This window comes from Heterocephalus glaber, unplaced genomic scaffold, assembly GCF_053883595.1.
Source record: "Heterocephalus glaber isolate CG9 unplaced genomic scaffold, H.glaber_assembly_v1.0 deba00001805, whole genome shotgun sequence".
Taxonomy (NCBI): Eukaryota; Metazoa; Chordata; class Mammalia; order Rodentia; family Bathyergidae; genus Heterocephalus; species Heterocephalus glaber.
The window spans coordinates 4,064,826-4,076,659 of NW_028258480.1; the positions used below are offsets into that span (position 1 = coordinate 4,064,826).

The 11,834-nt window shown below is 38.2% G+C and overlaps 1 protein-coding gene across 1 annotated transcript; it reads left to right on the forward strand.

Moving 5' to 3' along the window:
- Nucleotides 1-6,539: 6,539 nt before the first annotated feature.
- On the forward strand, nt 6,540-7,490 carry LOC101714507 (olfactory receptor 1165). The gene has a single exon (XM_004869818.2). The coding sequence runs from the start codon at nt 6,540-6,542 to the stop codon at nt 7,488-7,490; it is 951 nt and encodes a 316-aa protein (XP_004869875.2).
- Nucleotides 7,491-11,834: the final 4,344 nt, after the last annotated feature.

An 11,834-nucleotide genomic window follows, 5' to 3' on the forward strand; every position in this document is an offset into this window, starting at 1 on the left:
TTAAAAAGTTCACAGAAAAGGAAAGTTGCAATTATTTATTGCCAGGAACATCCTGGAGAAGGACTCTTTTAGTAGGATATTTGTTCAGCTCACTTATTTCACTACTTGACGTACATTATTTCAAACCCTCTTGACCCCTCAAGTTTCCACTGATAAATCAGCTGTTATTTGGATGATTTTGTAAGTAGATTGACATTTTGTCTTATAGATTTTAGTATTTTTTCTTTGTTCTGTGCCTTTAATGTTTTAACAATATGATGGGAGGAAGTTCTATGTTCTAAGTCTCACAAACTTCCAATGTAATATGTCATCTCTCCTACCTTCAAGCCTTGAATTTTTAACTTTTGCTTGATCTAGTCAATTGATGAAGATTTCAATGGGGTTTTATTTTGAAATTTTCAGCTTTTATTGCCAATATTTTCTTATTTTTATGTTTTGAAATCCTTATCTTTTTATTACTCTTTTCTATCCATTATTGTCTTCCTTATTTCATTCACTTTTTTATTCTTGCTTGCATTTATTTGTCATTTTTATAATCATTAGTTTTAATTCTTTAACTGATATTTTGTCACTTGCAATGTTATGGGAATCAGTAGCTACGGGAGTATTAACATTTGGAATAGTCATTCCCTTGTTTTTTTCATATTTATGACAAATATATTGAGATTTCTGTTCATGCTTCTCTGTTTCATAGGAGCAAATATGTTTCCATGTGGAGATCTGCACAGGAGCTGCGATGGAGTTCTCCTGCAGTTTAATGGACGCTTTCTCACGGAGCCTTCTCTTGGGAATGTGCCCGCTATCAGTCCGTTGAACAGTGTTTAGTTGTAGGCAGAGTTGCTTATATATCCTGCCTGGGTTCTTTGTCCATTATCAGTGCAAACTGACAGCACGTACTTCGCGAGAAGTTGTGTCACCCGGTGTCACAATTGCGGGTCCCTCGGCAGTCAAGGCAGGCGTGTGTGAAGCAGCAGAGTGTGTTCGGACCCCTGTGAATACTTCTCTGTTTCTTTTTCAACACAGAGATTCCTGAAAGATTATGGTCACAACTTAGCTTGGGTGCCGCTAGGTACGGTGTTGCCCAGAGGTGTCTTGTTTGTCTCTGCCCTTGCAGTGACGGTCATGTCCAGAGCTGAGACTTGTCCCTCCCTAGCCACGGGTACACGGGGCGAGGTTGCTGCCTGGCTGCTTCTGTTCCTGCTGTCATCTAAGCCAAAGCACCAGGCAAGGTTCCAGTGAGATGAGGGCAGGCCTCAAGGGAGGTGCGATTTCTCTCAGGTGGGCTGGAGGTGCAGCTCTGCAACACACACTCGGGGGCGCATGGGACCTTGGGCCCAGTCCTCAGCACTGCTCAGAGTGGAGACGACATAGTTCAGCAACAAGCCCCACACGTGAGCAATGAGCCCTGAGAGAGCAAAAAACAAATGAGAATACAGAACCCATCACCTGTGACTGAAAGAAGAGTCATGCTATGCAATACTCTGAAGAGGTGAAGATTAATAAAACAAAGCAGAGCAAAAACAAGTGAGAAAAAAGAATAGCAGAAGTGATGTAAAAAAGAGGAAGGAAAAGAGAAAATAGTAAGAAGGTAGTTGTAAAATAACAGAAAAGGGGGAAACAGAAAAGAGGGATTAAGATAATCAATTGAATAGGCAAAGAATGGCAGCACAAAGTTGATTAAAAGTATGGAAAATAGTGCCAGGGTGGTGGTTCATGCTTGTAATCTCAACACTCAGTAGGCTGAGGCCGGAAGATCAGAAGTCTGAGGCCAGCCTGGGTTATGCAGTGGGTTCAAGGCCAGCATGCTAGATAGCAGGACCTGAGTATGAAAAACAGTGAAGAATTTAAAAAGGAAAGTAAATAAAACACAGGTGCTAGAAAATAGTCTGGATGGAGGGAAACTGGAAAGAGAGAAACTGGAACTCAGACAGACACTACAACATAGGTAGAGTCAGAAATCTCCCCCAGCTAAGACCTTCTGTTTAGTGGCAGAGCCACCGGGATGGTGGACAACGGGAAGCTGTCGGGATTGGTTCCCGTCCTCTCAGCCGTGTCGGACCCACTGGGCGAGCCCACAGGCTGTGGTTCACGTTTCTCCCTGAGTGTGAGAGAACCTGCTCACTCTGTCTGGGTCGTTTCTTGGGGAGGTCTCGTGAGGTCCTGGGGTCAGGGCCACCTGGTGAGTGGCAGATGCCCTGGTCTATGCACAGGGACACTGTACCCATGTGGGTCTCAGCTGTCTTTGTCCCTTTAGTTTTTGCCTAGATACCCTACTAAACAATCTCTAAAAGAAGGAGAGTGTTAGCTGGTGTTTGTCAGCCCCGATTCTGTTATGTGCAGGTTACAGGAATGGACAGGGCCGTGTCTTCGTTGCTGTATTTTGGCTCCACGACTTCCAGAAGTACAATCTCTGCACAGAGGCAGGTTGGCTTTTTGGTGTTTCCTTAAGACCTGACTATCCGTACACTATTGGTTTAGAAGAAATTCCATTTCAAGTAACAGGAAAACATTTCCTCTGATGTTTTGTTTCATAGCTTATGACAACAAATGTCAATTCTCCAGAGTCTAGTTCCCCAAAGTCAAGCACTTAGATGTGAAACAAACAACATGGTCATAAATACAGTGTCAATGTCTGAATCTTCCACAAAGGCATCTCAAACTTCCTTCCAAAATTTTGATGATATGAAACATTTTAGTTGCCTTCTTCTTTCCGTTCTACTTCATGAGAGTCCCCCACTGTCTTTAAAGGAATGGTAAAATTTGTAAGAAAACTTTAAGTTTGAGGGAAAATGTACATGTGGTTGATTAATCATTGCAAGGAAGTAATGAATTTAAAATGTGTAACAGGTAAATCTGGCTTTTGGTGAGTACCTGCAATGTTTAGCATATTTTATTCTCATATGATGTATACTGAAATCTGGAAAACATATTGAGAGGAATAAATGTAGGTGAGCTGGAGGAGAGTAATACTGATAACAACTTAATTTGGCTAACAGTAATTTTTAAATGTGACAAGTTCTGATTTTAAGGTCATTTTACTGAATTTAAAGGTATACATTTAATTGCCATGTTAAATATACTTACGTATGTAGGGATTTTCAAAGAAATATTCAATGTGAAGTTTTGACCTCTTATATTTAATCAATTTGTGATAAATAGGGTAAAAACACAGATATGAAAAAGAAGTAAAATAAAAAATATGCAAGCCTTTGTAAAGATGGCAATAATGTAAGTGCAAGAAAAACAGCCTAGCTAAAAATAGTGGTATTTGGAATGTCTGGCAACTTGTTTTTGAAAGAGCTACATAAGAGACTTACCATTTCAAAAGGGTATAATAGAAAACACTAAAGGAGAAATGGCATTATCCTAGTAGATTAGAAAAAATAATGTTTTGTAGAACAAAATTTTTGAACAATGATATTAATTGGACATTATATTGGTGACAAAATATTTTATACACTTCCTGAGTGACACTAGAGAAACCTACATAGAGTACTTTGCAATTTCAAGCGTTTATACCAGAGTGCTGCCCCAGCACGTGCGTTTTTGTGTTAGGCCAGAGTGTCCTGGGGTGGCTACCAAGGACAGCTGTGTCTAACTGCTGACTGGGGACACAGGGAAGCAAGGAGAAGGGATATTTGGAATTTTTTTTGTTTTTCATTTTTTCTGACTTTACGATAGTCACAATTTGAGATTATAAAATAAAAATCACAAGGAATAAGATTGTAATGTTATATCATTGGGAAAATTAAGAAAATATATCACTGCATAGTGAAGTCAAGGCAATTTAGAAACCAAAAATGAAAATTAATTCAGGTAAGACTAAAAGCACTGCAGAATGAAAACCATAGGACCGCTTTTTGTCTAATGCTGTAAACATAAGCACAGTGATTCAGAATCCCCCACGGCATACTGCTTAAATAGCTCCAAATTACACCATGACTGTTTGTATAAAATTATCACCGTGACATCAGTTTAGCAATTATTGTACTCTTTTCACTCTTGAGTAGCTATTCTATTTGTAAAGTATTAAATATGCAGTGGGGACCTCACTTTCCAAATTGAGAAATGAATCAAGGGGGTCATTTAAAAATTATTTGAACTCTTTCATGTTTTGATGGCTCTTTGTACATTAAATTAAAATCACGCTCTAACCACATTGTGAGTAGCCTTCCAAAGGCCAGGTGAAAGAAAATTTAATAAAGGATCAGCAAAATCCCCAAATCATAATAGCACATAAAACTAGAATCACCATAACTATCAGTGATTTTAAAGGCAAATGAAATTATAGCAAAGGATTCTAGGCAGAGAGCCTGTAGAAGTCAAGAAATGTAGTTGGTCCATTCTATGCTATTAGGATGAAAGGGCACTCAATCAGCAATGGGAATGAGAGAATCAGGCAGGGTAAAACATGTAATAATAAATGCGCAATCTATAACTTGGTCCAAAAATTGTAAGCATATAAGCATAAAGGGCATGGCTTAGTAGCAATCAAGGAACAAATTTTGGCATGGTAGTGAATTGAGTTAAATTCATAAGCTAAGTCCAGGCTCGAAGCCAGAAATGAGTAATAGTAGTGAACTGAGTTCATTCTTTCTGAGCCGGAAGATTTTCTTGGGATACTGAGCCTGGTTCTTGGTACTTTATCAGCTCAGAAAGATTAATACTGTGTCAAGAATGTTGTCCTAAGAAGTAGCTCTCCAGGACAATTTCTAACCATTGAAAGAGGCAAATGACAGAACAAACAAGCAAATATAGTCATGATTTTACCTAAGAAAAAGCACAAGGCCAAGCCAAGTATCTGAAATATTTGATTTTCTGTACTGTGAAAGTAAAGAATGCTTAAAAAACAACAACTTCCAAAATTGAAATATGCCTACTGGAACCTAAACTTACAAGGAAATTCATTATTTGTAGAACAACAAAGATAAATATTAAAATACAGAATTGACTGTGATTAGTCCTGTGGTTTCTTTCAAAAACCACATTTGAAGGAGAACTTCCTGGTGTGAGGACAGGAACTTTAATGTCTGGAATGGACAGTATACATTTTGGCAATCAAGACTGAACATCAAGCCTGTAAAACTATTCAAAAATTTGTTGCTTTCAAACTGTGTCGATTATTCTTTGGTGATTGGATTAGAGACTCTTAGAATGGTTACTTTGTTACCATTAGACAGTGTATAATCTAACCATTCAGGAATTCTGTCTCTATGTCAACTAGCAGAGCCTTACTGATACCTTGGTCTCATCAGACTCTCTTACAGTAGATAGACCCAGGTTTTTGTCAAAATTCTCAACCCAATGAAAACAATCTAAGTTCCTGAATATAAAAGGAAGACTTCTTTAGGGACACATTGATTAAGAGATAACATTCACAGAGGTCCACCGACTCGTCTATGCACTGGACCGTGTGGTGGAGTAGCTGGTGCTCTTTACCTAGGAATGGTAGTGGCAGATTTCATTCATAGCAGACTCAATGGCTACAGACAAGGCCATGAGGGTGTCAGTTCTCAGATGTGCTCAAGATGTTTATTGGGTCTTCACAACCGCTTGCAAAATCAGTTTTTCATTCAGAATTCACCATATGCAATATCTAATAATCAGACTCCTGGTGGCATGCAAAAACAAGCACTTCATGTAGTTCAGTCTTACATGTTCTGTCGTACTTCCTTGATGTCCGCACTTAGGCTTGTAACATGAAAGGATTTTGGTTCTCTTATAAGAGATATTACTTATACTACTCTGTTTATAGAGTTTGTAAGTTGTTGTTTCTTTTCAATATGATATGTACTGCAAACCAACTTCATAACCAACAGTAATCAATATTAGACTTCTAAGGATATCTCTGGACTAGTTTATCAGGAGATCATTAGATTTTATTGTTTAAGGCCTACCAGTAACCATGCAGTAGATATAAAATTGAAGTAATATCAATATTAATAGAACTATTGATCAAATCACCTAAAGTTCCTCTGAAGTAGATGTTTTTTGAGTTCCTTGTAATAGGATATGCCTAGAAAGGGTGAAAATTCAGTATATCACTACAGACCTGGGAATATCTGACAAGATATTTTGCTTCTCCCTCACAATTTTGTACCACATTTTTATTTATGCGCTAAAATATTTGATCTTTTCAAAGACTCCACATCCATAATCACATGGCCACCATGCTTAATATATGTTTGAGTTTGCTCTGCCGCCTTTGATTTCTTCAAAACATGATTTACTCTGGTTATTCTCAATAGTGGTAACATTTATTATTGATTTATATAAAATAATAATGTGTATAATATTCTTTTTATGGATAGATAAGATCAATAAATTGTTGAAGGACAAAGCTAATTGCCCAGAGCGACAAGTCGAAAAGTGGCCAAATAATACCCCAAAGTGATCCAGAGCCTCCGTGGATGCCAGCTGACCACACTTGTCTTCACTGGTTTACACTGAGCCTCTGCCCAGCTTCAGCCAACTCATTTGCTCAAGTTCTGCTGCCCAAGTTTCCTTCTACTTTTATCTGCATTTCCTAATTAAGCATCATGCTGCTTCACTTGGGAAATCGGAGCTATGTGACCTCGTTCGTCCTGGTGGGGTTCTCAGATTACCCCCAGCTCCAGGTGGCCCTCTTCCTGGTGTTCCTGGCCATCTACACAGTCACTCTGCTGGGGAACTTGGGCATAATTGTGGTCCGGAAACTCAATCCCAAACTTCACACGCCCATGTACTTTTTCCTCAGCCATCTTTCCTTTTTGGATATTTGTTATTCGAGTGTGTTTACCCCCAAACTCTTAGAGATCCTGGTCGTGGAGGAAAGAACAATCTCTTTCAGAGGGTGCATGGCACAGTTTTTCTTTGGCTGTGCCTGTGTGTTCACGGAGATGTTCATGTTGGCAGTGATGGCCTATGACCGGTTCATGGCTGTCTGTAACCCCCTGCTCTACACAGTGGCCATGCCTCCTAAGCTCTGTGCTGTCCTGGTGGCAGGAACTTACATGTGGGGTGTACTCTGTTCCTTGACAATCACGTATTCTCTTGTGCAGTTGTCCTACTGCGAGTCCAGCATCATCAACCACTTTGGCTGTGAGTACTCTGCTGTCCTGGATGTGTCCTGCTCCGACCCCTCCTTCAGCCAGATGATATGTTTAATAATTTCTATACTGAGTGAGGCCTGCAGCCTCCTGATCACCCTTGCCTCCTATGTGGTCATCGTGGTGACTATCATCAGGATGCCCTTCAAGGGTGGACTCCAAAAAGCCTTCTCCACCTGCACCTCCCACCTAATGGCCATCAGCATCTTCCATGGCATCCTCCTTCTCCTCTACTGTGTGCCCAGCTCCAAGGGCTCCTGGCTGCTGGTCAAAGTGGCCACTGTGCTTTATACAGTAGTGGTTCCCATGCTGAATCCCCTCATCTACAGCCTCAGGAACAAGGATGTTAAAGACACGATCAGGAGGCTAATAAATCCCAAACTGCATTGTCAATCCACATAATGCAAACAAATAATTGTTTATTTATGTCTTAATTACATCTCATATTTTCATGTACATTACTGTTGATACTTTAGCTTTAAATGAATTTATTGTTGTACTGTAATCAATTAAGCTATTGAAAATGCTATGTTTAGAATGGTGTTTATCATTTCCTATGATTTGATACAAATATATTGCACTCATCCATTTTATCTGAATTTTAGAATGAATTACAGTAAAACCTTGCATTGTGAATAACTTGTGCAGCAAATGTTCCACAAGATGAGCAAACATTTCCAATAAATTTAACTTGATAAACAAATGATGTCTTGTACTATGAACAGTACCTGATGCCGAACATTGCATGATCACAACTGAGCCAATCTGTCCTAGGAATTGTGGGTAATCCTCTCCCAAAGGCAAGAGGTTATGGAGGGTCTCATCTGCAGAAGAGGAGGAGAAAAAGGTGGAGGGATCCTTCACTTCAAATGAGACTAGGGAGATGTGTACAATGTGGGAAAGAGTGCAAAATTTTGCAGAAATGCACCACCTGAATAAGGCGGTAGGAATGTGAGTGATGAATTTAATGACAACGCAATGCCACATTTCTGTGAAATCCTCAAAAGGAGGCAAAAGCAAGTATCATTGAATAGAGTCCTTGTTAAAGTTACACAAAAAGAAACAGATTCCACTGAGCCAATGGAATGCAGTGATTCCCTTAGTGATAGTGGAAGTCATCCTACACAATCACATTCCTCTTCCTGTCTTCCTCATACCAGCCACGAAGGGTTTCAAAGGTAAATGCAGGTTAATTTGTTTATTTTTCTTTATATTTTCTGTATCATTTTGTATTGTATTACTATATCATAATCACTTTATATGAATATTTTTGCATTGTGTAACAAATCATCCAAGTTTTCATTATTTCTTACTGGGAAATTTGCTTTGATATTAGATTTCCTTTCGATTACAAGCATGTTCCCAGAATGAACTATGCTCACAAACCAAGGTGTTGCTGTACATTTGAACATTTCCTCACTGGACACTGTGGAAGCGACAGTGAAGAGATGTGGATGCAGCAACTCATTTCCTATGTTATGGCTTTACTTTAAGTTGAGCTTAATGAAAGTTCAGCAAACACAGACGACAGCTGCTTTTGCTGGATTCATACTCGAGGCTCCATAGCTCAGCACATCTTTTGTTTTGCCTTAATACTCAATTTCAAGTAGAACAAGGACCTTGGGTTTGTATCACGAAAACTTGGTCTGAATTTAAGCAAACCAAATTTGAAAATATTAGCTACTATCTTAGCTCATTTTTCTTATATTTCCATAATGGGTGTTGATAAAGTTCTGTTCACTTGCCTTAGTACGTAAGCTAATTACTGACTGACACAAGACCATAGTTGTCAATTTCATTTTTTATTACACAGTATCCCGGTGAGCTTCTGGACTCCTTATCAGTAACTGACATTCTCTAGTTGCTTTCACAAAAAAGAAACGTGAATCATCACTAGCTTCTAACAGACATATCATTAACTCCTAGTTTACATCTCCAAAATCGGCTATCTCTTGGTGTTTTGATTCCTGATTGATGAGCCATATAATTAAGTAGGTTTTAGTCGGTAATAGAAACCAACTTTCCCATTTTCCCTAAACTTCTATATGTAATTTATCATAGATCATCCATTTTTTAGAAATGTATTATCTGATTATTTCTCTCCCCAAGTATTAAAATAAATCTCTTTGAAAAATGTGGAGTAGCCTGAATTTCTGACATATCAGTTAAAGTTCCAAATATATTTTAAAATACTTGTTAAATGAACATGTAAGTCTCAAATACATCGATAGGAAATGACCACCCTGAAAAGTCTATACTACTTTCCTCCCACTCTCAATAACCCAAAGAAGACTTTTATCATATTAAGGCACTTTTTTTCTCTAGATTTTGCTACCTAAGATATCTGTCACTGGATACCAGTTATTTCTTTTCTTTTTTTTTTCCACTAACTTTATTGGTACATTTTAGGTATAAAAAACAGTTACATTCATCATTGGGATCTTGTACCATTACATGAGTATCTTGGTTCTTATTTTTTTCCCCCTTCCCCTCCCCTCCCTTCACCCCCTCCACCCTTTCCTATTTGCAAAGACTTTGTTTCCATTTTTTTCCTTTTCTCATATTTTTTCTTTTCCCTTTTTTCCTTTCCCCTACCTCTCCCACTTCCCCTGCTCCTTTAGACCTTTCTTCCTATTAAACAATATCAATTATACATTTTAAAAATTACAATATCAATATCTAGGAGACATTACCACAGATTTTACAGAAATTAAAAGGATATAGAAAGCATATTACAAAATTCTTTTTTGAAATAAATTTGATAACTTCTAAGAAGTACCTTGGAAGACAAATTAATGAAACTAACTCTGGAGGCAATATAAAATTTGAATAGCACCTATTAAAGAAAGTATATTCCTAGCTTGATAACCTACCTATATGACAATGATAGGCTCATATACATTTTAACTGATAAATTATATCAAACAATTAAAGCAGGAAAAGGAACACTTCTCCCCTCATTTTAGGAACTCAACATGGTGCTAATCCTAAAACTGGATAAAGGTAACAGAAGAAAAAAGTATGAACTACCGGTTATTTCTTATTGACAAACTAATGCAAACTAATATTTGTAGTGTTTATTTCATGTATCACACTTCATAACTTACCAATGTCTTTACATGGTATTGAAGTTGCTGCATATATTTCAGTGACTTTAATGTTGTTCCTCTTTAATATTTCATCATGTAAGTGTAAGTATTGTTGCAGAGCACATAGTTACTCATTACAAAGGGGTTTACATGTAGGAGTATTGTGCATATATTTAGCTCTCAATTTCTCAGAATTCTTTCATTAATTTACATGTCTAATAACAAAGTTTGAAACTTTTAACCTTATGATCTACTTCCTTCACTACAGCACGAAGTATTATCAGACCACATGACTACTCCTTATGCAATATTTCACTGTATTTAATTTGGATGTTTTCATAAACAATGATCTGTGCCACTCTTTAATATGTTCATGAATTTGTTTTCTAGTAACTTAAAATATTGGTCATTTATAATTATTTATGTAGAATTATAAACTATGAATATTATCCCTTGGTCATTATATATGAAGTAGAAGGAGCTGTCAAACATAACATGGAATGAATAATTACTGTAGCACATCTGTCCACGAACTGTAAAATATGTTGTTCTTGTGCTCTGTGTAGGCTATCGCAAAGACCCCATCTGTGTTAACCTGTCCTGTTTTAGAAATACTGGGTGACCTTTCCCCTCATGTGAGACAGCCTCCCAGAGAGAACAGCCACCCATGGAGCAGCACGGGCACCTGCAACAACAGAGCCCCCTGTCCCCCCACCTCTGGCCTTTTTGCTGTGCAGCTACTTGGTTCCACACTACAGAGGCACAGGGGGACACAAAGGTCATTGTCTTGAGCTTCAGAAGTGAACAACAGAGAGTGGACCTCTCTCAGGCTCCCTGATGATAACTGAAACCCAGTGGAAGAGTGAAGAGAATCTCTGCAATAAAGGCACACCAGACCACCATACTTGGTGAGTTGGAGGGATCATCACCTCCCATCGGAACCTGGACTATCTTCAGGGGAAAGGCAGCTGGAACTTGCAATAGAAACTTGCACAGTTCAAGTCTTCAGGAGGACAAGGAGCTCAACTTGGGACTTGCAGCCAGAAATCTGCCTGAATCTCATGGGTCTGTGACTGGCTAACTGAGACTCATTGACTTATAACTGCACACTGCTGCCCATGTTGTCTATTGTGACAGCAGAGACATACAGTGAAAGGGCTCTTCATTTTTATCATGTATTTGTTATTTTCAAAATTACCACTATTTTTTTGCTCTTATTTTTAATATTTTTCCTTCTTTTTCTACTCAAATTTTTTATTTTTCTCTTTTTTCTTTCTTTTCTGTTTTCTTTCTCTCTCTCTCTCCCTCACTCCCTTGCTGTCCCACATTGTTCTTCATTTCCCTTTGTGTTCCTGTTCTGGCCCTGGTTCATATTTCTTCTTTAGTTTTCATTTCTTCTCTTTCTTTCTCTCACCTGTGTCCTCTGGTCTCACTGCTAACCTTCCCCTATCCGTCTACTTACCTATACCTCCCTCTGAAACTCCTTCTAACTAAACATTTCAAATGGTAAAGTTGCTTTATTGAAGAGTTTATTCACTATAAACATATGTTGGGTTGGTCCTTGATTTTGATTTAATTCACACAGTTAAAGATGATAGATTAATAACTACCACAAATTGTCATTTTCTAAGAGGTACTTGATGCTATTGTGTTGCTA